General features: G+C 37.3%; 5 protein-coding genes across 8 annotated transcripts in view; all 5 read right to left on the bottom strand.

Annotated features, from left to right (window-relative positions):
- Positions 1-759: 759 nt before the first annotated feature.
- On the bottom strand, positions 760-2,161 carry LOC119484031 (OX-2 membrane glycoprotein-like). Its single transcript, XM_037762590.1, has 5 exons — positions 2,155-2,161; positions 1,968-2,024; positions 1,408-1,746; positions 1,047-1,319; positions 760-863 (listed from the first exon to the last, which is right to left on the bottom strand). Exons 1-5 carry the CDS (start codon positions 2,159-2,161, stop codon positions 760-762), a joined length of 780 nt encoding a protein of 259 aa, XP_037618518.1.
- Positions 2,162-2,778: 617 nt separating this feature from the next.
- On the bottom strand, positions 2,779-6,270 carry LOC119484030 (OX-2 membrane glycoprotein-like). Its single transcript, XM_037762589.1, has 8 exons — positions 6,266-6,270; positions 5,342-5,724; positions 4,981-5,253; positions 4,881-4,910; positions 4,671-4,770; positions 4,418-4,480; positions 3,569-3,631; positions 2,779-3,144 (listed from the first exon to the last, which is right to left on the bottom strand). The coding sequence occupies exons 1-8, from the start codon at positions 6,268-6,270 to the stop codon at positions 3,033-3,035; spliced, it is 1,029 nt and encodes a 342-aa protein (XP_037618517.1). The 3' UTR covers positions 2,779-3,032.
- Positions 6,271-6,965: 695 nt separating this feature from the next.
- Positions 6,966-27,857, bottom strand: part of LOC119484029 — a 51,429-nt gene continuing 30,537 nt past the window's right edge. Inside the window, exons 10-11 of the mRNA XM_037762588.1 lie at positions 25,954-26,016; positions 6,966-7,547 (exon numbers count right to left, since the gene is read on the bottom strand). Coding sequence (XP_037618516.1) covers positions 7,415-7,547; positions 25,954-26,016 — 196 coding nt within the window. The 3' untranslated portion in view covers positions 6,966-7,414. The remainder of the gene's footprint in view (positions 7,548-25,953; positions 26,017-27,857) is intronic.
- On the bottom strand, positions 12,338-15,870 carry LOC119483710 (OX-2 membrane glycoprotein-like). Its single transcript, XM_037762101.1, has 6 exons — positions 14,929-15,870; positions 14,371-14,709; positions 14,011-14,283; positions 13,712-13,799; positions 13,459-13,521; positions 12,338-12,673 (listed from the first exon to the last, which is right to left on the bottom strand). Exons 1-6 carry the CDS (start codon positions 14,984-14,986, stop codon positions 12,541-12,543), a joined length of 954 nt encoding a protein of 317 aa, XP_037618029.1. The 5' UTR covers positions 14,987-15,870; the 3' UTR covers positions 12,338-12,540.
- LOC119483715 (OX-2 membrane glycoprotein-like) lies at positions 17,499-27,546 on the bottom strand. 4 transcript variants are annotated; one of them, XM_037762110.1, is made up of 6 exons: positions 24,187-24,292; positions 23,627-23,965; positions 23,272-23,544; positions 22,989-23,088; positions 22,735-22,797; positions 21,897-21,981 (listed from the first exon to the last, which is right to left on the bottom strand). In XM_037762110.1, exons 1-5 carry the CDS (start codon positions 24,239-24,241, stop codon positions 22,773-22,775), a joined length of 792 nt encoding a protein of 263 aa, XP_037618038.1. In that variant the 5' UTR covers positions 24,242-24,292; the 3' UTR covers positions 21,897-21,981; positions 22,735-22,772. The 4 variants fall into 4 exon arrangements, 1 of the variants encoding a protein (XP_037618038.1); XR_005205782.1 differs by lacking the exons at positions 21,897-21,981; positions 22,735-22,797; positions 22,989-23,088; ... (1 more) ...; positions 23,627-23,965; positions 24,187-24,292 and adding exons at positions 17,499-17,598; positions 26,444-26,817; positions 26,905-27,243; positions 27,475-27,546; XR_005205780.1 differs by lacking the exons at positions 21,897-21,981; positions 22,735-22,797; positions 23,272-23,544; positions 23,627-23,965; positions 24,187-24,292 and adding exons at positions 26,444-26,817; positions 26,905-27,243; positions 27,475-27,546 and having other exon boundaries at positions 23,018-23,088.

Below are 27,857 nucleotides of genomic sequence, written 5' to 3'. Positions count from 1 at the left end.
TATTTTAGGTTTCTACTAGAACATGTTTACATATTTTAATGCTCAAAAAATGCTTAATTTTTCTCATACCGGATGTGCTGCAGCACCTCTTTTCACCCTCTGTCTGAAACGCTCTGTTTGAGCTCCCCTCCCTCCCTTGAAGCCCAGTCTCCCCTTATTGGTCAACTGGACCAAACTCTTCGGGATCTGCTCCAGCTCCGCATTAACTAGCTTTGTTTGAGGGCGTGCCAAACTAGCAGTTATGCAAACGTGTTACTTAGTGACATCACCACGTTACGGAAGAAAAGTTGGGGCTTCAAACAAGGTGTTTCAGGCAGTTCAGGAGCAGTGTTTCTCTCTTTTTAGGATGTACTTTGGGCTTTGTCACTTTGCAGACCTTTTACATGCACAAAAAACTATAACACACTAAAGGAGAGATGAAAAGCACATAAGCATAATAGGTCCCCTTTAAATCATTTTTGCAAAAAAGCATAAATATGTACAAGTGAAAAATGAATAAATTGACTCACTCATCCGTGTCTTTGATTGATTTTTGTGGTGTCTTGTTTTACTCAGAGTCCCCGTGTGACCGACTGAAAGATTTGAGAAAAGTCAAAGATTTATTTTTAGTTTTTTTCTGAAAAGATCTCAATCAATCATGAGCATAATAACTGTGAGACAGCGGTATTATAACAAGACAGGTGTTCAGTGCTTCCTGAAGTGAAAAACATAAGTGCCAGTACTCTCTTATTCACATGTCTCACAGTAATAAGTTTATAATTACCGGTTCTGGTGTTTCCGTTTAAGCAGGGTGATGACGACTGCAGCAACAACACAAACACAAACACAGGCCACAACCACGGACACGATGATCAGAATGAAATCTGTAAGAAAAGAGGGAAATTAGTGACACTCATTCATAAAGCAACTACAGATCAAATGGTATTATTGATCTGAGACCACCTAAAGGTAAAATAACAGAAATCCTCACTGTTAATAGATCCAGATTCCAACAGACCTGAGCTATAGAGTATTTATGAATCAGGATGTTTGGAAGTGTTTCTCACCATCATCAGACGACTGTTTGACCTCAGGAATCATCATAGACACCTCTATCTGAGGACCAGAGAGCACTCTCACTGCACATCCAACCTGTGTGCTGTTGCCATGGACACCAGACAGCCCAGCTGTAGTGGTGACAGTGACTGTGCCGTTGGTGTTGGTGATGCTGGTAGAGTTGTAGTGAGGGACAGTCAGTGTTACTGTGGGAGCAGGTCGAGCTGTGGCTGAGCAGGACACAACTGTTGATTCTCTGATGTGAAGAAAGGGTCCATGCAGCTCTGCAAAGATAAAATGTTTAAATGTTTAAACATTACAGAGAAGACAGAGAGTTATGGAAATGTCTATAATAAGACAGCAGGTTCTCACCATAGAGCTTCAGGCAGGTTGTAGCAATGAGAGCACCTTCAGAGAAGGTGTTAAACATACAGCGATAGCACCCTTCATCCTCCTCCATCACCCTCCTGATAACTATGGAGCTGTTCTGCAGTCCAGCATCTTTAAACTCCAGCTTACTCTGAAAACCAGCATTCACTCTTTCACCAAATCGTTCACTGTAAGTAGCCATGTTCTTCTCTCCATCAGGTAAAATCTTCTGCCATGTGACTTGCAGAACATCTCTAGATTGCATCAGGTGACAGGTTAAGCAGGCTTCCTCTCCTACAGCTGCCTCCACAGTGTGCTGGGTTTCTATCAGAGCTGTTAGACCTGCAGGAGATGACAGCACACATTGTGTTAGGATGTATTTTTCCCTTTGCAAAATATGATATAAATAATAAATTAACCAATGCAAAATCATTAGCCACCAAAACGATGTGCAACAGACAATAAACATGCAGGAATCACACAGCTGTGCTTTCAGATTATCAGAATAATAAATGACATAATGTCTAGACCTTTATAACATTGCTGTATCATCTCTTTCTCACCTTTCTGAAAGACTCCAAACACACAAAGGAAATGTAAGACTGCACGCTGTACTGAATCTACCACCAAACTTTAGTGGAAGTGAGAGTTTATGTAGATCTAGGCCGCGGATCAGTCAGGGAGAAGGAATGACCTTTTCTCCTTTCTTTTTTTCTCCAACAAGCACACTAGATGGTGCTATCACCTCACAGGACATTTCCTTGTTTTAACTCTCCAAAGTTCTATGTCTTGGTTTTTTAAATTTGTGTCTGTGTCCCATGATGGATATTTACAGATAATTAAATGGCCCTAGAACTATCCATATGTATACATACATATAAATATATACACATATAGATATACATATATATGTGGTATACAGTATATATGTATATATCTACACATACTGTAGATATACATATATACACACATATATATGTATACATATATGCACATATATATACACACACACACGTACTGTATCTGTATATATGTGTATACTGTATATATGTATGTATAAGTGTGTGTATATACTGTATGTACTGTATACATATATACACAGTATATACTGTATATACATATATAAACATATATACAAACATACTTATATGTTATTATTATATACTTATATACATACATATAAACACACATATACTGTATATATATATATATATATATATAACAAAAACATGTAGTGAACATAAGTGAAATACCTTATAACATTAAAACATCATTGCTTTAATAACCAAACAAATACAAATGAATATATGAAATGAATAAGAGAATAAATTATATTTATATTTATAAAAGATATAGAATTTTTTTTTTTCTTCATATGAAGTTTATATTCTAAATATAAAAATACAAAAAGCAGCAGCAGATAATGTATGTATAAAAAGACGTACAAAACAAAGGATGCTTCATCTGGATGCAACAGTGAATTAAAACTATCACCTAAATTATATTTCAAAATCAAAACTACTGATCTGCTGGAATCAATGACCTGGTGCAGACATGTTCTCTGTGTTGTGGCATTAACAGTCTTGTGGGTTATTCTGTGGTACTAATTAGTTAACTGAGTTGAAAGATCATTTTCTTCCTTCCAGAGATGATGGTTTTGGGTTGTCGTTGTTTTGATTTCTCTCAGTAGGCGTCCGTTGCCGCAGCTCGTTCTCTCCTTTCTTTAAAGGTGTTTTGGTCCTTCAGATAAAAACAAGATATTAGTCAGTTTTCAAATCATTCAGAACAACAGTGATGTGGATAAACATGCAGACTGTGAATACACAATGTATCGCAAGTTGGTAGCCTGGTTCACCACCAATATCTCCCATTTGATCAGTGATTCCTCCAATTCAGTCTGATTATCAAGCTAGTTGGTAGGTAGGAAAGTGAAGCCCCCAAATAAACAGAGTGAACACGGATTAAAGAGGACCTATTGTGCTCATTTTCAGGTGCATACTTGTATTTTGGGTTTCTACTAGAACATGTTTACATATTTTAAAGTTCAAAAAACGCTTTATTTTTCAGCCGCACCTCAAGCACAAAAGCATAATAGGTCCTCTTTAAATCATTTTTGCAAAGAAGCATAAATATGTACAAGTGAAAAATGAATAGATTGACTCACTCATCAGTGTCTTTGATTGCTTTTTGTGGTGTCTCCTCCTCCTCAGAGTCCCCGTGTGATCGACTGAAGGATTTAAGAAAAGTCAAAGATTTATTTGTGGGTTTTGTCTGAAAAGATCTCAATCAATCATGAGCATAATAACTGTGAGACAGCGGTATTATAACAAGACAGGTGTTCAGGGCTTGAAGTGAAAAACTTAAGTGCCAGTACTCTCTTATTCTCATGTTGGCATGTGTATCGGCCGGTATCAGCAATCTGTTGCGACTTATTCCTACTTATTCATTATTTTTTTAAGCATGTTATACTGTGTCAGTCATAATCATCTATTATTACACCTGGGCTATGAATCTTCTATAGTAGGTCTATAATACTGCAATAATATTCCAACTGGAACATTATAGGGTTAAGGTGGTGTGTTTAGTGTTAACAGTTAAAGTGCTTTCCTGTGTTATCTGTAGCCTATAGTAGGGTATCATTAAGGTTTTTGGAGCAGTGTCCCAGCCAGGATGCCCCCCCCCTCCCTCCCAAAAAGTCCCAGTCTGCTCTGATTGGTCAGCTGGCCAACTCTGTTTTGATTGGTCAACCGGACCAAACTCTTTGGACTCCACTCCAGCTCCGCTCTAACTAGATTTGTTTGAGGGCGTACCAAACGAGCTGTTATGCAAACATGTTACTTCAAGCGAGGCGTTTCAGGCAGTTCTCTCTTTGGTGTGGACTTTGGACTTTGCAACTTTGCAGACATTTTACATGCACAAAAAATATTACACAAAAGCATAAAAGGTCCCCTTTAAATAATTTTTGCAAAGAGGCATAAATATGTACAAGTGAAAAATGTATAAATTGACTCACTCATGAGTGTCTTTGATTGCTTTTTGTGGTGTGTTCTTCTTCTCAGAGTCCCTGTGTGATCGACTGAAGGATTTAAGAAAAGTCAAAGATTAATTTGTGGGTTTTGTCTGAAAAGATCTCAATCAATCATGAGCATAATAACTGTGAGACAGCGGTATTATAACAAGACAGGTGTTCAGGACTTCTTGAAGTGGAAAACATAAGTGCCAGTTCTCTCTTATTCACATGTCTCACAGTATAAGTTTATAATTACCGGTTCCGATGTTTCCGTATAAGCAGGGTGATGACGACTGCAGCAACAACACAAACACAAACACAGGCCAAAACCACGGACACGATGATCAGAATGAAATCTGTAAGAAAAGAGGGATATTATTAGTGACACTCATTCATAAAGCAACTACAGATCAAATGGTATTACTGATCTGAGACCACCTAAAGGTAAAATTACAGAAATCCTCACTGTTATTAGATCCAGATTCTTCATCAAAACCTGGAAAATAGAAACAACAGACATGAGCTATAGAGCATTATGAATCAGGATATTTGGAAGTGTTTCTCACCATCATCAGACGACTGTTTGACCTCAGGAATCATCATAGACACCTCTATCTGAGGACCAGAGAGCACTCTCACTGCACATCCAACCTGTGTGCTTTTGCCATGGAGACCAGACAGCCCAGCTGTAGTGGTGACAGTGACTGTGCCGTTGGTGTTGGTGACGCTGGTAGAGTTGTAGTGAGGGACAGTCAGTGTTACTGTGGGAGCAGGTCGAGCTGTGGCTGAGCAGGACACACCTGTTGATTCTCTGACGTGAAGAAAGGGTCCATGCAGCTCTGCAAAGATAAAATATTTAAATGATAAAACATTACAGAGAAGACAGATAATTAAAGAAATGTCTCTAATAACACAACAGGTTCTCACCATAGAGCTTCAGGCAGGTTGTAGCAGTGAGAGCACCTTCAGAGAAGGTGTTAAACATACAGCGATAGCACCCTTCATCCTCCTCCATCACCCTCCTGATAACTATGGAGCTGTTCTGCAGTCCAGCATCTTTAAACGCCAGCTTACTTTGAAAACCAGCATTCACTCTTTCACCAAATCGTTCACTGTAAGTAGCCATGTTCTTCTCTCCATCAGGTAAAATCTTCTGCCATGTGACTTGCAGAACATCTCTAGATTGCATCAGGCAACATTTCAAGCATGCTTCCTCTCCTACAGCTGCATGCACAGTCTGCTGGGTTTCTATCAGAGCTGTTAGACCTGCAGGAGATGACAGCACACATTGAGTTAGGATGTATTTTTCCCTTTGCAAAATATGATATAAATAATGAATTAACCAATGCAAAATCATTAGCCACCAAAACCATGTGCAACAGACAATAAACATGCAGGAATCACACAGCTGCACTTTCAGATTATCAGAATAATAAATGACATAATGTCTAGACCTTTATAACATTGCTGTATCATCTCTTTCTCACCTTTCTGAAAGACTCCCAACACACAAAGGACATGTAAGACTCCACGCTGAGCCATCCTGATACTGAACTGAATCTACCACCAAATCTACAGAAAGTTAAAGTATCTGTAAGTACATCCGGGTCGCGGACAAAGAGAGAGAAGAAAAGGACACCTCAACTCCAGCGGTTTATAAATGAATTAAAATGCATGAATGTAGGTCTATCATTGACATGAACAGGTACCACATGCACATTTAAAGAGGTTACTTTCCCAAACAAAACAGGAGGAATAAATCCTGCCTACATGTGTGTTGACTCAGCAGAGATCACATTCAATGAGAAAAGTTGATCTACAGGAGAACAGATTAAATAGAGAGAGCCTTACTGCATTATATTCCATTATATTTTGTCACTTGCCACCTGAATTTTGTGTTTTCCTTTACATAAATAAAAGACATTTCCACCACAAAAGGATGCAGATGTGCACGAGACATTTTCGCCACAGCTGGTGCAGTCCCAGAGGACAGATGTTATGTTATTTATTCTCATAATCATGTCAATTATGTGGATGTAAATCTTTCTCTTGCAACGTTTAACACATGAAAGTCATAAAACAATTAATTGATAAAACACTATAGTAACACATATAACAACTCAACCCAAAAATAAGTATTAAAAAATATTCTACAGTCAGGAACACTAAGAAAAATATCAACTGCTTCAGAAATATTTATTAAAAAAATAGAACAAGTTTAATATTTTGTGGCAAAGTTACAAGTCAATTAACGCATACATGGATTTAAAGTTAAGTCACTGATACAGGTATATGAGTTCATGATGAGGGAACAAAACTACTATAAAAAAAGCACATCTTCACCATAAAAAGTTAAACAAACTAATTTAGATATGTTGACATTCCTGGATTAAGTAAACCAACTACTACCATTTCAAGTTATTCCAAATCAAGTTTGTTGCAACTAAAAGACATCAAACTTACCAGCTGACAGATGAAAGTCCACAAAGACAAAGTGAGCTCCCTGTGCTTGAGGTGCTCTCTGTGCTACAGGTAATGTGAGACTGCAGGAGAATCCATGCTTCAGAGATTTAACTACGACTGAACTGTTTCCAGTTTCCTGCTGCTGACTTTCAGCCCCTGATCTGTCTGAACAGCCTCAACTCTCCTGCAGTACATGAGAGGGAAGCAGGACCTCTAGTGGCCATATTGTGCACCTGTTGCTAAAAATATGCAGCAGACATTCAATGTAAACTCTGTTAGTGTTTCAACTCCTACTCTATATTCTTTGATCTTCATATGAAGTTTATAGTCTAAATATGAAAAAAACAAAAAGCAGCAGCAGAAAATGTATATATAAAAACAAAGGATGCTTCATCTGGATGCAACAGTGAATTAAAACTATCACCTAAATTATATTTCAAGATCAAAACTACTGATCTGCTGGAATCAATGAACTGGTGCAGACATGTTCTCTGTGTTGTGGCACTAACAGTGTTATGGGTTATTCTGTGGTACTAATTAGTTAACTGAGTTGAAAGATAACTTTCTTCCTTTCAGAGATGATGGTTTTGGGTGGTTGTGGTTTTTATCTTTCTCAGTAGACGTCTGTAGCCGCAGCTCGTTCTCTTCATTCATTAAAGGTGTTTTGGTCCTTCAGATAAAAACAAGATATTGGTCAGTTTCCAAATCATTCAGAACAACAGTGATGTGGATAAACATGCAGACTGTGAATACACAATGTATCGCAAGTTGGTAGCCTGGTTCACCTCCAACATCTCCCATTTGATCAGTGATTCCTCCAATTCAGTCTGATTATCAAGCTAGTTGGTAGGTAGGAAAGTGAAGCCCCCAAATAGACAGAGTGAAGACAGATTAAAGAGGACCTATTGTGCTCATTTTCAGATGCATACTGTATTTTAGGTTTCTACTAGAACATGTTTACATATTTTAAAGTTCAAAAAACGCTTTATTTTTCTCATACCGGATGTGCTACAGCACCTCTTTTCACCCTCTGTCTGAAACGCTCTGTTTGAGCTCCCCTCCCTCCCAAGAAGCCCAGTCTACTCTGATTGGTCAACTGGACCAAACTCTTCGGGATCTGCTCCAGCTCCACATTAACTAGCTTTGTTTATGTGCGTACCAAACTAGCAGTTATGCAAACGTATTATTTAGTTACCTCACCACGTTACGGAAGAAAAGGTGGGACTTCAAACAAGGTGTTTCAGGCAGCTCAGGAGCAGAGTTTCTCTCTTTTTAGCATGGACTTTGGGCTTTGTAACTTTGCAGACCTTTTACATGCACAAAAAACTATATAACACACTAAAGTAAAAAGGAAAAAGCATAATAGGTCCTCTTTAAATCATTTTTGCAAAGAAACAAAAATATGTACAAGTGAAAAATTAATAAATTGACTCACTCATCAGTGTCTTTGATTGCTTTTTGTGGTGTCTTGTTCTACTCAGAGTCCCTGTGTGACCAACTGAAGGATTTAAGAAAAGTCAAAGATTAATTTGTGGGTTTTGTCTGAAAAGATCTCAATCAATCATGAGCATAATAACTGTGAGACAGCGGTATTATAACAAGACAGGTGTTCAGGGCTTCTTGAAGTGAAAAAACATAAGTGCCAGTTCTCTCTTATTCACATGTCTCACAGTAATAAGTTTATAATTACCGGTTCCGGTGTTTCCGTTTAAGCAGGGTGATGACGACTGCAACAACAACACAAAACACAACCACGGACACGATGATCAGAGTGAAATCTGTAAGAAAAGAGGGAAATTAGTGACACTCATTCATAAAGCAACTACAGATCAAATGGTATTATTGATCTGAGACCACCTAAAGGTAAAATGATAGAAATCCTCACTGTTATTAGATCCAGATTCCTCATCAAAACCTGGAAAATAGAAACAACAGACATGAGCTATAGAGCATTTATGAATCAGGATGTTTGGAAGTGTTTCTCACCATCATCAGACGACTGTTTGACCTCAGGAATCATCATAGACACTTCTATCTGAGGACCAGAGAGCACTCTCACTGCACATCCAACCCGTGTGCTGTTGCCATGTAGACCAGACAGCCCAGCTGTAGCGGTGACAGTGACTGTGCCGTTGGTGTTGGTGATGCTGGTAGAGTTGTAGTGAGGGACAGTCAGTGTTACTGTGGGAGCAGGTCGAGCTGTGGCTGAGCAGGACACAACTGTTGATTCTCTGACGTGAAGAAAGGGTCCATGCAGCTCTGCAAAGATAAAATATTTGAATGTTAAACATTACAGAGAAGACAGAGAGTTATGGAAATGTCTCTAATAACACAGCAGGTTCTCACCATAGAGCTGCAGGCAGGTTGTAGCACTGAGAGCACCTTCAGAGAAGGTGTTAAACATACAGCGATAGCACCCTTCATCCTCCTCCATCACCCTCCTGATAACTATGGAGGTATTCTGCAGTCCAGCATATCTAAACTCCAGCTTACTCTGAAAACCAGCATTCACTGTTTCACCAAATCTTTTGCTGTAAGTAGCCATGTTCTTCTCTCCATCAGGTAAAATCTTCTGCCATGTGACTTGCAGAACATCTCTAGATTGCATCAGGCAACAGTTCAAGCAGGCTTCATCTCCTACAGCTGCCTCCACAGTGTGCTGGGTTTCTATCAGAGCTGTTAGACCTGCAGGAGATGACAGCACACATTGAGTTAGGATGTATTTTTCTCTTTGCAAAATATGATATAAATAATGAATAAATGCAAAATCATTAGCCGCCAAAACGATGCGTAATTACGCAGCAACAACAGACAATAAACATGCAGGAATCACACAGCTGTGCTTTCAGATTATCAGAATAATAAATGACATAATGGCTAGACCTTTATAACATTGCTGTATCATCTCTTTCTCACCTTTCTAAAGACTCCCAACACACAAAGGAAATGTAAGACTGCACGGTGCGCCATCCTGATACTGTACTGAATCTACCGCCAAAACTACAGAAAGGGAAAGTTTGAAGAAAGTCTTCCTCCCTGTAATGATACATCCAGGCAGCAGACCAATCAGGGAGAAGGAAGGACACCTCAATCAATCAATCATTAACAGACTGCTGTTCAGCTACTCATTACACTGAACTACTGATTCAACAGTTGTTTCTAATATCCTGGAAGATATATAGCTAAATTATTAGTCTATATTTATCCATTAGGTGTTATTAATTCTAAGGTCTCAGGTCTTTCTGACAGGTGAAGAGGAAGATAAAAGGTTTATGTAAACTAGTCTCATATATTTCCACACATATATATTTTGGAGGGAAGATGGACTTTGTTTCTGTGTCCCATGATGTATATTTACAGATAATTAAATGGTCCTATAACTATCCATATGTATACATACACATATAATGTATATACACATATAGATACATACATATAAACACATATACTGTATACATATATATAAACAAATATACATATATATATAAATAAATATACATATATATACACACACTTATATGTTATTATATAGTTACATATATACATATAAACACATATAAGTGCTGTAATGATACAATATGTGACAGGGTCTGCATCAGTTCACAACTTCTCACACTACTGTGAGGGAAACATAAAATAACAATGTAAAATAAATGCAAAATGAACTAAATGTGCTCTGCCTCACATGTCAATGCAATTACAGGGTAAACAGTGACTCCACGCATGTACACACACAACATTAGAAGAGTAACAACACACACATTAGTTTTATGCAAATCCCACAAGAAAACTACATTACCCATAATGCCACGGGGCAGGAGGCGCGACTCTTAAACCAGCGGCGGCACTTCAAACGAACACAGTAGGCAACAATGCGATGCTAACTCTGCAATAACTTTAAAACACCTTGCAGTACAGACTTCCTCTTTGTACATTACAACTGTCTTCTATCATTCTTTCAGAATATAGTCACGGTATCGTGAATTGACACTGAAATGACATTTATAAACGTGATTCTCCGTCAACATACCTGTTTCTGTATCAGGTCCAAACACACACTGACAGACACCTTCTCACATCTCGCATGTACCACAGTTCAACAGAGGGGTTCAACAATGAAAATACCAAAATACTTACATGAAAATAAAGGATAGATTATATATTACCCCTTTTGTTTGTGTTGAAAACAATCGCACGACATTGTTAAGATTAATCTAATACAATCATTCAATATTAAATAAAATTGTAAGAGTACTAGAAATCTGTCCCCCCCTCTCAATCATTGGCAGATGGAATATCCCCTTTTTGAGACGATACCATTTCACACAGTGTAAGGGGAGATAAAATTAGCTGGAATACCAAAACACACCATTACATATATAAAACAAACAAGTGAAATCACTTATAATATTAAAACAGCATTGCTTTAATAACCAAACAAGTACAAATTAATATATGAAATGAATCAGAGAATACATTATTAAAAACACATCAACTATTAGAAACTCCTTGTACACTACACATTATTAATCCAGAGTTTGACAGGGATGAGTTAAAACAATATTAACACACTTAATATAGTAAGATCTTTACTACAGTTACAGCCATAAAGTTAATGTGCATCAGAGGTTAATTGAGAAATAAATAACATGAGAACACAAACATCAAACATTAAAGTGCAAAGAAAAGTGCAACACATTTATATATTATGTCTATTTTGTAATATATATGAATACATTATCGATACATATATAGCTAGATATAAATATGCTGGATTTAGAATAAAACAATCACCTGATTGCTTCACACAACTTTCACAATTAATTAATTAATTCATAAATAGATTTAAACATATTTACATTTTTAGTACAGGTCACTGAAACAGATATATGAGTTATGAGTATAAGAGTATTCTAAAAAAAAAGTGCATGTTATTATCAGTAAAACATTTATATCTTCAGACAGGTCGTGGAGAGTTTCACCATTAAAAGTTAGGCAAAATAATTTAGATATGTTGACATTCCTGGATTAAGTAAACCAACTACTATCATTTCAAATTATTCCAAATCAAGTTTGCTGCAACTAAAAGACATGAAACTTACCAGCTGACAGATGAAAGTCCACAAAGACAAAGTGAGCTCCCTGTGCTTGAGGTGCTCTCTGTGCTACAGGTAATGTGAGACTGGAGCAGGAGAATCCATGCTTCAGAGATTTAACTACGACTGAACTGTTTCCAGTTTCCTGCTGCTGACTTTCAGCCCCTGATCTGTCTGAACAGCCTCAACTCTACTGCAGCACATGAGAGGAAAGCAGGACCTCTAGTGGCCATGTTGTGCACCTGCTGCTAAAAATATACAGCAGACATTCAATGCAAACTCTGTTAGTGTTTCAACTCCTACTCTATATATCTTGATCTTCATATGAAGTTTAATGAAGTTTATAGTCTAAATATGAAAAAAACAAAAAGCAGCAGCAGAAAATGTATGTATAAAAAGACGTACAAAACAAAGGATGCTTCATCTGGATGCAACAGTGAATTAAAACTATCACCTAAATTATATTTCAAAATCAAAACTACTGATCTGCTGGAATCAATGAACTGGTGCAGACATGTTCTCTGTGTTGTGGCACTAACAGTCTTGTGGGTTATTCTGTGGTATTAATTAGTTAACTGAGTTGAAAGATAACTTTCTTCCTTTCAGAGATGATGGTTTTGGGTGGTTACGGTTTTTATCTTTCTCAGTAGACGTCTGTAGCCGCAGCTCGTTCTCTTCCTTCATTAAAGGTATTTTGGGCCTTCAGATAAAAAACAAGATATTAATCAGTTTCCAAATCATTCAGAACAACAGTGATGTGGATAAACATGCACACTATGAATACACAATGTATCGCAAGTTGGTAGCCTGGTTCACCTCCAACATCTTTGATTTAATCAGTGATTCCTCCAAAAAGTCTGATTATCAAGCTAGTTACATGATAGGTAGGTTCAGCCTTCATTTGGTAAAGAGAACCTATTGTGCTCATTTTCAGGTGCATACTTGTATTTTAGGTTTCTACTAGAACATGTTTACAAGCTTTAAAGTTCAAAACACGCTTTATTTTTCCTCATACCGTCTGTGCTGCAACACCTCTTTTCACCCTCTGTCTGAAACGCTCTGTTTGAGCTCCTGCCCCCTTCCCAAAAAAAGCCCAGTCTGCTCTGATTGGTCAGCTGGCCCACTGTTGTGATTGGTCAACCAAACCAAAGTCTTTGGACTCCCCTCCAGCTCCACTCAATCTAGATTTGTTTGACAGCGTGCCAAATATCCGTTATGCAAACGTATTACTTGGTGACATCACCACGTTACGGAAGAAAAGGCCAGAATTCGAACAAGGTGTTTCAGGCAGTTCAGGAGTAGTGTTACTCCCTTTGGCGTGGACTTTGGGCTTTGTAACTTTGCATACTATATAACACAAATTATATAACACACTAAAGCAGAGAGGAAAAGCACAAAAGCATAATAGGTCCTCTTTAAATAATTTTTGCAAAGAACCAATGTAGGATAAATACGTATAAGTGAAAAATGAATAAATTGACTCACTCATGAGTGTCTTTGATTGCTTTTTGTGGTGTGTTCTTCTTCTCATAGTCCCCGTGTGAACGACTGAAGGATTTAAGAAAAGTCAAAGATGTATTTGTGGGTTTTGTCTGAAAAGATCTCAATCAATCATGAGCATAATAACTGTTATACAGCGGTGTTACAACAAGACAGGTGTTCAGTGCTTCTTGAAGTGAAAAAACATAAGTGCCAGTACTCTCTTATTCACGTCTCACAGTAATAAATTTATAATTACCGGTTCTGATGTTTCCGTATAAGTAGGGCGATGACGACTGCAGCAACACAAACACAAACCACGAGCAACACGATGATCAGAGTGAAATCTGTAAGAAAAGAGGGAAATTAGTGACACTCATTCATAAAGCAACTACAGATCAAATGGTATTATTGATCTGAGACCACCTAAAGGTAAAAGGTAAAAATAAATCCTCACTGTTATTAGATCCAGATTCCTCATCAAAACCTGGAAAATAGAAACAACAGACCTGAGCTATAGAGTATTTATGAATCAGGATGTTTGGAAGTGTTTCTCACCATCATCAGACGACTGTTTGACCTCAGGAATCATCATAGACACCTCTATCTGAGGACCAGAGAGCACTCTCACTGCACATCCAACCTGTGTGATGTTGCCATGTAGACCAGACAGCCCAGCTGTAGCGGTGACAGTGACTGTGCCGTTGGTGTTGGTGACGCTGGTAGAGTTGTAGTGAGGGACAGTCAGTGTTACTGTGGGAGCAGGTCGAGCTGTGGCTGAGCAGGACACAACTGTTGATTCACTGACGTGAAGAAAGGGTCCATGCAGCTCTGCAAAGATAAAATATTTGAATGTTAAACATTACAGAGACCATAGAGAGTTATGGAAATGACCCTTATAAAACATCAGGTTATCACCATAGAGCTGCAGGCAGGTTGTAGCAGTGAGAGCACCTTCAGAGAAGGTGTTAAACATACAGCGATAGCACCCTTCATCCTCCTCCATCACCCTCCTGATAACTATGGAGGTGTTCTGCAGTCCAGCATATCTAAACTCCAGTTTACTCTGAAAACCAGCATTCACTCTTTCACCAAATCGTTCACTGTAAGTAGCCATGTTCTTCTCTCCATCAGGTAAAATCTTCTGCCATGTGACTTGCAGAACATCTCTAGATTGCATCAGGCAACAGTATAAACAGGCTTCCTCTCCTACAGCTGCATGCACAGTCTGCTGGGTTTCTATCAGAGCTGTTAGACCTGCAGGAGATGACAGCACACATTGTGTTAGGATGTATTTTTCCCTTTGCAAAATATGATATAAATAATAAATTAACCAATGCAAAATCATTAGCCACCAAAACAATGTGCAACAGACTAAACATGCAGGAATCACACAGCTGCACTTTCAGATTATCAGAATAATAAATGACATAATGTCTAGACCTTTATAACATTGCTGTATCATCTCTTTCTCACCTTTCTGAAAGACTCCCAACACACAAAGGAAATGTAAGACTGCACGGTAGGCCATCATTGTTCCACACTGTACTGAATCTACAGTCAAACCTACAGATAGTCAAAGTTGTCATTACGTAGGCTGCAGGTGCACGCAGGTAACGTCCAGGTAAGTTGATCTCGGTGGGTGCCAAATAAACATCTATTGACCAACAATGTAGCAACGAATCCTTACCAAATAAATAAGGGCATAAAATATAATCATAACAAAAGTGTTATTTATTAATAAATGGCAAATTAGCTCTTTAAAATGTGATAGAAAGAGCTCCTATTGCCCCCCATGCCACTGCAATGGTACATCCAAGCCTCGGACCAATCAGGGAGAAGGAAGGACACCTCAACTCAATGAATCGTTACCAGACTGCTGTTCAGCTACTCAGTACACTGAACTAATGATTCAAATCAACAGTTGTCTAATGTCATGGCAGAGGATGATAATTACAACCACAGGCTATGAGCTATTAAAGTCCAGGTTTATAAATGAATTAAAATGCATTAATGTAGGTCTATCATTGACATGAACAGGTGCCACATGCACATTTAAAGAGGTTACTTTGCCAAACAAAACAGGAGGGATTTGTTATTTTTTCACATAATCAAGCCAATTATGTGGATGTAAATCTTTCTCTTGCCACATTTACCATATGAAAATCATAAAACAATTGATTGATAGAACACTATAGTAACACATATAACAACTCAACCCAAAAATAAATATTAAAGATATTATACAGCCAGGAACACTAAGAAAAATATCAACTGCTTCAGAAATATTCATTAAGAAAAGGTATAACAAGTTTAATATTTTGTGGCAAAGTTACAAGTTAATTAACGTATAAATTGATATAAACCTAAGTCACTGATACAGATATATGAGTTCATAATGAGGAAACAACACTACTATAAAAATATATATATATATATATATCTTCACCATAAAAAGTGAAACAAACTAATTTAGATATCCTGACATTCCTGGATTAAGTAAACCAACTACTACCATTTCAAGTTATTCCAAATCAAGTTTGCTGCAACTAAAAGACATGAAACTTACCAGCTGACAGATGAAAGTCCACAAAGACAAAGTGAGCCCCCTGTGCTTGAGGTGCTCTCTGTGCTACAGGTAATGTGAGACTGGAGCAGGAGAATCCATGCTTCAGAGATTTAACTACGACTGAACTGTTCCCAGTTTCCTGCTGCTGACTTTCAGCCCCTGATCTGTCTGAACAGCCTCAACTCTCCTGCAGAACATGAGAGGAAAGCAGGACCTCTAGTGACCATGTTGTGCACCTGCTGCTAAGAATATGCAGCAAACATTCAATGTAAACTCTGTTAGTGTTTCAACTCCTACTCTATATATTTTGATCTTCATATGAAGTTTATAGTCTAAATATGAAAAAAAGCAGCAGCAGAAAATGTATGTATAAAAAAAACGTACAAAACAAAGGATGCTTCATCTGGATGCAACAGTGAATTAAAACTATCACCTAAATTATATTTCGAAATCAAAACTACTGATCTGCTGGAATCAATGAACTGGTGCAGACATGTTCTCTGTGTTGTGGCACTAACAGTCTTGTGGGTTATTCTACTAATTAGTTAACTGAGTTAAAAGATAATTTTTTTCTTGCTTTCCCAGGTGATGCTTTTGGGTGGTCGTGGGGTTTTTTTCTCCCAGTAGGCGTCCGTTTCCGCGTCTCGTTCTCTTCATTCATTAAAGGTGTAGTCCTTCAGATAACAACAAGATATTAGTCAGTTTCCAAATGATTCAGAACAACAGTGATGTGGATAAACATGCAGACTGTGAATACACAATGTATCTCAAGTTGGTAGCCTGGTTCACCTCCAACATCTCCCATTTGATCAGTGATTCCTCCAATTCAGTCTGATTATCAAGCTAGTTACATGCTAGGTACGTTCAGCCTCCATTTGGTAAAGAGGACCTATTGTGCTCATTTTCAGGTGCTTACTTATATTTTCGGTTTCTACTAGAACGTGTTTACATATTTTAAATTTCAAAAAACGCTTTATTTTTCTCATACCGGATGTGCTGCAGCACCTCTGTCTGAAAAGCTGTTTGAGCGTTTCAGGAGCAGTGTTTCTCTCTTTGGCGTGGACTTTGGGCTTTATAACTTTGCAGACATTTTACATGCAAAAAAAACTATAAAACACAATAAAGGAGAGATGAAAAGCACAAAAGCATAATAGGTCCCCTTTACATAATTTTTGCAATGAAGCATAAATATGTACAAGTGTAAAATGAATAAATTGACTCACTCATCAATGTCTTTGATTGCTTTTTGTGGTGTGTTCTTCTCCTCAGGGTCCTTGTCTGACCGACTGAAGGTTTTAAGAAAAGTCAAAGATTAATTTGTGGGTTTTGTCTGAAAAGATCTCAATCAATTATGAGCATAATAACTATGAGACAGCGGTATTATAACAAGACAGGTGTTCAGTGCTTCTTGAAGTGGAAAACATAAGTGCCAGTTCTCTCTTATTCACATGTCTCACAGTAATAAGTTTATAATTACCGGTTCCAATGTTTCCGTATAAGCAGGGTGATGACGACTGCAGCAACAACACAAACACAAACACAGGCCACAACCACGGACACGATGATCAGAGTGAAATCTGTAAGAAAAGAGGGAAATTAGTGACACTCATTCATAAAGCAACTACAGATCAAATGGTATTATTGATCTGAGACCACCTAAAGGTAAAATAACAGAAATCCTCACTGTTATTAGATCCAGATTCCAACAGATCTGAGCTATAGTATTTATGAATCAGGATGTTTGGAAGTGTTTCTCACCATCAGCAGACGACTGTTTGACCTCAGGAATCATCATAGACACCTCTATCTGAGGACCAGAGAGCACTCTCACTGCACATCCAACCCGTGTGCTTTTGCCATGTAGACCAGACAGCCCAGCTGTAGTGGTGACAGTGACTGTGCCGTTGGTGTTGGTGACGCTGGTAGAGTTGTAGTGAGGGACAGTCAGTGTTACTGTGGGAGCAGGTCGAGCTGTGGCTGAGCAGGACACAACTGTTGATTCTGTGATGTGAAGAAAGGGTCCATGCAGCTCTGCAGAGATAAAATATTTAAATGTTAAACATTACAGAGAAGACAGATAATTAAAGAAATGTCTATAATAAGACAACAGGTTCTCACCATAGAGCTTCAGGCAGGTTGTAGCAGTGAGAGCACCTTCAGAGAAGGTGTTAAACAAACAGCGATAGCACCCTTCATCCTCCTCCATCACCCTCCTGATAACTATGGAGCTGTTCTGCAGTCCAGCATCTTTAAACTCCAGCTTACTTTGAAAACCAGCATTCACTCTTTCACCAAATCGTTCACTGTAAGTAGCTATGTTCTTCTCTCCATCAGGTAAAATCTTCTGCCATGTGACTTGCAGAACATCTCTAGATTGCATCAGCCAACAGTTCAAGTAGGCTTCCTCTCCTACAGCTGCCTCCACAGTCTGCTGGGTTTCTATCAGAGCTGTTAGACCTGCAGGAGATGACAGCACACATTGTGTTAGGATCAGTGGCGGCTGGTGGAAATGTTTCTAGATAGGGCTGTGCCACATCGGATCAATTTCAGCAAACATCCCGGTATGATTTAATGCAAAAAAGTGAAGGTATCAAAAACACATTACTACTTTGCAGTTAAATAATCAACAATTATTTTATTCCAACAGAAGCAGTAATGAATGCTTAGAAAAACACAACACTATGACATGTACTCAGTGGTGGAAAGTAACTAAGTACATTTACTCAAGTACTGCACTTAAGTACAATTTTGAGGTACTTGTACTTTACTTACTTTACGTATTTCCATGTTCTGCTACTTTCTACTCCACTACATCTCAGAGGGAAATATTGTACTTTTTACTCCACTACATTAATTTAATAACTTTAGTTACTTTACAGATTCAGATTATGAATACAAAATATAATCAAGGAATAAATGATGTATTATTATAGATTAAACTACCCAGCAGTATATAAAGTCATTAAAATGAGCTCCACCTTTACCAGCTGCAACATTAAAGTGATGAACACATTAATGCATCAATAAGTATAATCCAATAATATACATTATTCTAAATAATGTGTACTTTTATGTTTGGTACTTGAAAGATGAAGTAGGTGAGATTGAAGCAAATATGATTAAAACAAGTTTGGGGCGATAAATAATCGCCCCTCTCATTGTGGAAAGATGTTAATAATTTTATACTATTTAACATTTTCTCAGATTTTGCACTGTACTATAGAAATATTATATTTGGTTGCTATGATTACAGTGGCAAATATAGTAATGCATTTTTTCTTATTAATTTAATTGTAAGTGTAAAATTACCCCCCAAAAAAGCCTAATTTCTTTGTATTTATGAAAGAAATGGATCTATATCTGTCAACAATTTCTTCCTCACATAACAAAAAAAACAATGAAAACAATGAATGTATGCAATAAACTTAAAGTTTTTAAGTGAAATAATTTTTTTTATTATCTACTTATTTATTTTTGAGTGTTTTTTTTTTTATTTTATGTTTGTTTTGTTTCATTTCTGTTGTCCTTTTATGTTTGTCATAGCTCTTTGTTTATGTTTTCTGCTGTTACAATGGATACTGTCATTTTGAAATAATAAAAAAAACAATACTCGCCCCTCTCTTATCAGATTTGAGGACGCTGATTGGCTAAATTTAATGTCAATCATTCATAGCTTGAATCAGTTATTGGCTAAACTGCTAAGTAGACCCGCCTGCTCGGAGCTGAACTTCAGACATACAGAGAGGAGGGGAGTCAGGGGACCTGCAGGAAAACCATACATTTTGCACGGATGATTTTCTGTCATATTTAGCACATATTACTGGGAGCAATCCATATTTTAAACACACAAATATTGACAATTTGTATAATTTATTATTATTATTATCATCATTATTAATAGTAGTAGTAGTAGTAATGTTTTTGTTGTGTGTGGCTGCCCCTGTGACCATGATATTAATAATGAATTAACCAATGCAAAATCATTAACCGCCAAAACCATGCGTAATTACGCAGCAACATCAGACTAAACATGCAGGAATCACACAGCTGAGCTTTCAGATTATCAGAATAATAAATGACATAATGGCTAGACCTTTATAACATTGCTGTATCATCTCTTTCTCACCTTTCTGAAAGACTCCCAACACACAAAGGACATGTAAGACTGCACGGTGCGCCATCCTGATACTGAACTGAATCTACCGCCAAATCTACAGAAAGTGAAAGTATCTGTACAACCAGGCCGTGGACCAATCAGGGAGAAGGAAGGACACTTCAACCCAATGAATCATTACCAGACTGCTGTTCAGCTACTCAGTACACTGAACTAATGATTCAAATCAACAGTTGTCTAATGTCATAGCAGAGGATGATAATTACAACCACAGGCTATGAGCTGTTAAAGTCCAGGTTTATAAATGAATTAAAATGCATTAATGTAGGTCTATCATTGACATGATGAACATACACATTTAAAGAGGTTACTTTGCCAAACAAAACAGGAGGGATAAATCCTGCCTACATGTGTGTTGACTCAGCAGAGATCACATTCAATGAGAAAAGTTGATCTACAGGAGAACAGATTAAATATCTGAAAGCAATACAGAATACCTGAGAGCCTTACTGCATTATGTTCTTATATTTTGTCACCTGCCATCTGAATTTTGTGTTTTCCTTTACATAAATAAAAGACAGTTTCACCATAAAAAGATGAAGAAAAATTCACCAGAACGCAGGACATTAAGTGTCTTAACCCCTAAAAACTTTACATTAAAGTACAAAAATACCAACACACTTAGAATATATATAATATACAGTATATATAATATATACAATTTTGAATAAAAACACCTGAGTGCTTTACATAAATAGTTCTGATTTGCTGTGCAAAAAATTAACAGATTGAAATTTCTATTATGTTTCTTGGAGACCTATTTGGCTTCTTGTGATCTTCTTCTTTCTAAATTTAAACCACATTTCTCTCTCTCCTTTCTCTTTTTCTCCAACAAGCACACTAGATGGTGCTATCGCCTCACAGGACACTTCCTTGTTTTAACTCTCCAAAGTTCTATGTCTTGGTTTTTGAACTTTGTTTCTGTGTCCCATGATGTATATTTACAGATAATTAAATGGCCGTAGAACTATCCATATGTATACATACATACACATATAGATATACATATATATGTGTGTATATATATACATATATACACATACTGTAGATATACATATATACACATATAGTATATGTATACATATATGCACATATATATACACACATACTGTATGTGTATATATGTATGTATAAGTGTGTGTATATACTGTATGTATACATACATACTGTATATGCTGTATATACATATATAAACACATATACAAACACACGTATATGTTATTATTATATACTTATATACATACATATAAACACACATATATATATATATATATAACAAAAACATGTAGTGAACATTAGTGAAATCACTTATAACATTAAAACATCATTGCTTTAATAACCAAACAAATACAAATTAATATATGAAATGAATAAGAGAATAAATTATATTTATATTTATAAAATATATTTATTTTTTTATTATTTTTAGTTTATGTTCAAAATATAAAAAAAACTAAAAGTAGCAGCAGAAAATGTATATAAAAAAGACGTACAAAACAAAGGATGCTTCATCTGGATGCAACAGTGAATTAAAACTATCACCTAAATTATATTTCAAAATCAAAACTACTGATCTGCTGGAATCAATGAACTGGTGCAGACATGTTCTCTGTGTTGTGGCATTAACAGTTTTTATTCTGTTATACTAATTAGTTAACTGAGTTAATAAGATAATTTTTTTCTTGCCTTCCCAGATGATGCTTTTGGGGGGTCGTGTTTTTTATTTCTCCCAGTAGGTGTCCGTAGCCGCAGCTCGTTCTCTTCCTTCTTTAAAGGTGTTATGAACCTTCATATAAAAACGAGATATTAATCAGTTTCCAAATCATTCAGAACAACAGTGATGTGGATAAACATGCAGACTATGAATACACAGTGTATCGTAAGTTGGTAGCCTGGTTCACCTCCAACATCTCCCATTTGATCAGTGATTCCTCCAAAAAGTCTGATTATCAAGCTAGTTACATGCTAGGTACGTTCAGCCTCCATTTGGTAAAGAGGACCTATTGTGGTCAGTTTCAGGTGCATACTTGTATTTTAGGTTTCTACTAGAACATGTTTACATACTTTAATGCTCAAAAAATGCTTAATTTTTCTCATACCGGATGTGCTGCAGCACCTCTTTTCACCCTCTGTCTGAAACGCTCTGTTTGAGCTCCCCTCCCTCCCTTGAAGCCCAGTCTCCCCTTATTGGTCAACTGGACCAAACTCTTCGGGATCTGCTCCAGCTCCGCATTAACTAGCTTTGTTTGAGGGCGTGCCAAACTAGCAGTTATGCAAACGTGTTACTTAGTGACATCACCACGTTACGGAAGAAAAGTTGGGGCTTCAAACAAGGTGTTTCAGGCAGTTCAGGAGCAGTGTTTCTCTCTTTTTAGGATGTACTTTGGGCTTTGTCACTTTGCAGACCTTTTACATGCACAAAAAACTATAACACACTAAAGGAGAGATGAAAAGCACATAAGCATAATAGGTCCCCTTTAAATCATTTTTGCAAAAAAGCATAAATATGTACAAGTGAAAAATGAATAAATTGACTCACTCATCCGTGTCTTTGATTGATTTTTGTGGTGTCTTGTTCTACTCAGAGTCCCTGTGTGACCGACTGAAAGATTTGAGAAAAGTCAAAGATTTATTTTTAGTTTTTGTCTGAAAAGATCTCAATCAATCATGAGCATAATAACTGTGAGACAGCGGTATTATAACAAGACAGGTGTTCAGTGCTTCCTGAAGTGAAAAACATAAGTACCAGTACTCTCTTATTCACATGTCTCACAGTAATAAGTTTATAATTACCGGTTCTGGTGTTTCCGTTTAAGCAGGGCGATGACGACTGCAGCAACAACACAAACACAAACACAGGCCACAACCACGGACACGATGATCAGAGTGAAATCTGAAAGAAAAGAGGGAAATTAGTGACACTAATACATAAAGCAACTACAGATCAAATGGTATTATTGATCTGAGACCACCTAAAGGTAAAATAACAGAAATCCTCACTGTTATTAGATCCAGATTCCAACAGACCTGAGCTATAGAGTATTTATGAATCAGGATGTTTGGAAGTGTTTCTCACCATCATCAGACGACTGTTTGACCTCAGGAATCATCATAGACACCTCTATCTGAGGGCCAGAGAGCACTCTCACTGCACATCCAACCTGTGTGCTGTTGCCATGGACACCAGACAGCCCAGCTGTAGTGGTGACAGTGACTGTGCCGTTGGTGTTGGTGACGCTGGTAGAGTTGTAGTGAGGGACAGTCAGTGTTACTGTGGGAGCAGGTCGAGCTGTGGCTGAGCAGGACACAACTGTTGATTCTCTGACATGAAGAAAGGGTCCATGCAGCTCTGCAAAGATAAAATATGATATAACATTACAGAGAAGACAGAGAGTTATGGAAATGTCTCTAATAACACAACAGGTTCTCACCATAGAGCTGCAGGCAGGTTGTAGCAATGAGAGCACCTTCAGAGAAAGTGTTAAACATACAGCGATAGCACCCTTCATCCTCCTCCATCACCCTCCTGATAACTATGGAGCTGTTCTGCAGTCCAGCATATCTAAACTCCAGCTTACTCTGAAAACCAGCATTCACTCTTTGACCAAATCGTTCACTGTAAGTAGCCATGTTCTTCTCCCCCTCAGGTAAAATCTTCTGCCATGTGACTTGCAGAACATCTCTAGATTGCATCAGGTGACAGGTTAAGTAGGCTTCCTCTCCTACAGCTGCCTCCACAGTGTGCTGGGTTTCTATCAGAGCTGTTAGACCTGCAGGAGATGACAGCTCACATTGTGTTAGGATGTATTTTTCCCTTTGCAAAATATGATATAAATAATAAATTAACCAATGCAAAATCATTAGCCACCAAAACGATGTGCAACAGACAATAAACATGCAGGAATCACACAGCTGTGCTTTCAGATTATCAGAATAATAAATGACATAATGTCTAGACCTTTATAACATTGCTGTATCATCTCTTTCTCACCTTTCTGAAAGACTCCCAACACACAAAGGACATGTAAGACTGCACGGTAGGCCATTATTGTTCCACACTGTACTGAAACTACCACCAAACTTTAGTGGAAGTGAGAGTTTATGTAGATCTAGGCCGCGGATCAGTCAGGAAGAAGGAATGACCTTTTCTCCTTTCTTTTTTTCTCCAACAAGCACACTAGATGGTGCTATCACCTCACAGGACATTTCCTTGTTTTAACTCTCCAAAGTTCTATGTCTTGGTTTTTTAAATTTGTGTCTGTGTCCCATGATGTATATTTACAGATAATTAAATGGCCCTAGAACTATCCATATGTATACATACATATAAATATATACACATATAGATATACATATATATATGTGGTATACAGTATATATGTATATATCTACACATACTGTAGATATACATATATACACACATATATATGTATACATATATGCACATATATATACACACACACACGTACTGTATCTGTATATATGTGTATACTGTATATATGTATGTATAAGTGTGTGTATATACTGTATGTACTGTATACATATATACACAGTATATACTGTATATACATATATAAACACATACTGTATACATATATAAACATATATACAAACATACTTATATGTTATTATTATATACTTATATACATACATATAAACACACATATACTGTATATATATATATATCTATATAACAAAAACATGTAGTGAACATAAGTGAAATCACTTATAACATTAAAACATCATTGCTTTAATAACCAAACAAATACAAATTAATATATGAAATGAATAAGAGAATAAATTATATTTATATTTATAAAATATATTTATTTTTTTATCTTCATATGAAGTTTATATTCTAAATATAAAAATACAAAAAGTAGCAGCAGAAAATGTATGTATAAAAAGACGTACAAAACAAAGGATGCTTCATCTGGATGCAACAGTGAATTAAAACTATCACCTAAATTATATTTCAAAATCAAAACTACTGATCTGCTGGAATCAATGAACTGGTGCAGACATGTTCTCTGTGTTGTGGCACTAACAGTCTTGTGGGTTATACTGTGGTACTACTTAGTTAAAAGATAACTTTCTTCCTTTCCCAGATGATGCTTTTGGGTGGTCAGGTTTTTGTTTTCTCCCAGTGGACGTCCGTGGCCGCAGCTCGTACTCTTCATTCATTAAAGGTGTTGTCCTTCAGAGAAAAACAAGATATTAGTCAGTTTCCAAATCATTCAGAACAACAGTGATGTGGATAAACATGCAGACTATGAACACACAATGTATCGCAAGTTGGTAGCCTGGTTCACCTCCAACATCTCCCATTTGATTAGTGATTCCTCCAATTCAGTCTGATTATCAAACTAGTTACATGCTAGGTACGTTCAGCCTCCATTTGGTAAAGTGGACCTATTGTGCTCATTTTCAGGTGCATACTTGTATTTTGGGTTTCTACTAGAACATGTTTACATATTTTAAAGTTCAAAAAAAGCTTTATTTTTCTCATACCGGATGTGCTGCAGCACCTCTTTTCACCCTCTGTCTGAAACGCTCTGTTTGAGCGCTTCAGGCAGTTCTCTCTTTGGCGTGGACTTTGGGCTTTGTAACTTTGCAGACATTTTACATGCACAAAAAACTTTATAACACACTAAAGGAGAGATGAAAAGCACAAAAGCATAATAGGTCCCCTTTAAATCATTTTTGCAAAGAAGCATAAATATGTATGTGTAAGTGTAAAATGAATAAATTGACTCACTCATGAGTGTCTTTGATTGCTTTTTGTGGTGTCTTGTTCTCCTCAGAGTCCCTGTGTGACCGACTGAAGAATTTAAGAAAAGTCAAAGATTAATTTGTGGGTTTTGTCTGAAAAGATCTCAATCAATCATGAGCATAATAACAGCAGTATTATAACAAGACAGGTGTTCAGTGCTTCTTAAAGTGAAAAACATAAGTGCCAGTACTCTCTTATTCACATGTCTCACAGTAATAAGTTTATAATTACCAGTTCCGATGGTCCCGTATAAGCAGGGCGGTGACGATTGCAGCAACGCCACAAACACAAGCAAACACAAACACAAACACAAACACAAACACAAACACAGGCCACAACCACAGACACGATGATCAGAGTGAAATCTGAAAGAAAAGAGGGAAATTATTGGTGACACTCATTCATAAAGCAACTACAGATCAAATGGTATTATTAATCTGAGACCACCTAAAGGTAGAATGATAGAAATCCTCACTGTTATTAGATCCAGATTCCTCATCAAAACCTGGAAAATAGAAACAACAGACATGAGCTATAGAGTATTTATGAATCAGGATGTTTGGAAGTGTTTCTCACCATCATCAGACGACTGTTTGACCTCAGGAATCATCATAGACACCTCTATCTGAGGGCCAGAGAGCACTCTCACTGCACATCCAACCTGTGTGCTTTTGCCATGTAGACCAGACAGCCCAGCTGTAGTGGTGACAGTGACTGTGTCATTGGTGTTGGTGATGCTGGTAGAGTTGTAGTGAGGGACAGTCAGTGTTACTGTGGGAGCAGGTCGAGCTGTGGCTGAGCAGGACACAACTGTTGATTCACTGACGTGAAGAAAGGGTCCATGCAGCTCTGCAAAGATAAAATATTTGAATGTTAAACATTACAGAGAAGACAGAGAGTTATGGAAATGTCTCTAATAACACAGCAGGTTCTCACCATAGAGCTGCAGGCAGGTTGTAGCAATGAGAGCACCTTCAGAGAAGGTGTTAAACATACAGCGATAGCACCCTTCATCCTCCTCCATCACCCTCCTGATAACTATGGAGCTGTTTTGCAGTCCAGCATATCTAAACTCCAGCTTACTCTGAAAACCAGCAAGCACTCTTTCACCAAATCTTTTGCTGTAAGTAGCCATGTTCTTCTCCCCCTCTGGTAAAATCTTCTGCCATGTGACTTGCAGAACATCTCTAGATTGCATCAGGCAACAGTTCAAGCAGGCTTCATCTCCTACAGCTGCCTCCACAGTCTGCTGGGTCTCTATCAGAGCTGTTAGACCTGCAGGAGATGACAGCACACATTGAGTTAGGATGTATTTTTCCCTTTGCAAAATATGATATAAATAATGAATAAATGCAAAATCATTAGCCGCCAAAACGATGCGTAATTATGCAGCAACAACAGACAATAAACATGCAGGAATCACACAGCTGCACTTTCAGATTATCAGAATAATAAATGACATAATGGCTAGACCTTTATAACATTGCTGTATCATCTCTTTCTCACCTTTCTGAAAGACTCCCAACACACAAAGGACATGTAAGACTGCACGGTGCGCCATCCTGATACTGTACTGAATCTACCGCCAAATCTACATAAAGGGAAAGTTTGAATAAAGTCTTCCTCCCTGTAATGATACATCCAGGCAGCAGACCAATCAGGGAGAAGGAAGGACACCTCAATCAATCAATCATTAACAGACTGCTGTTCAGCTACTCATTACACTGAACTACTGATTCAACAGTTGTGTTTAATATCATGGAAGATATATAGCTAAATTATTAGTCTATATTTATCCATTAGGTGTTATTAATTCTAAGGTCTCAGGTCTTTCTGACAGGTGAAGAGGAAGACAAAAGGTTTCTGTAAACTAGTCTCATATATTTTCA

The sequence above is a fragment of the Sebastes umbrosus genome, chromosome 24, assembly GCF_015220745.1.
Source record: "Sebastes umbrosus isolate fSebUmb1 chromosome 24, fSebUmb1.pri, whole genome shotgun sequence".
Taxonomy (NCBI): Eukaryota; Metazoa; Chordata; class Actinopteri; order Perciformes; family Sebastidae; genus Sebastes; species Sebastes umbrosus.
Note: the sequence above shows the minus strand (reverse complement) of the source record. Positions and strands in the feature narration are given on the sequence as shown.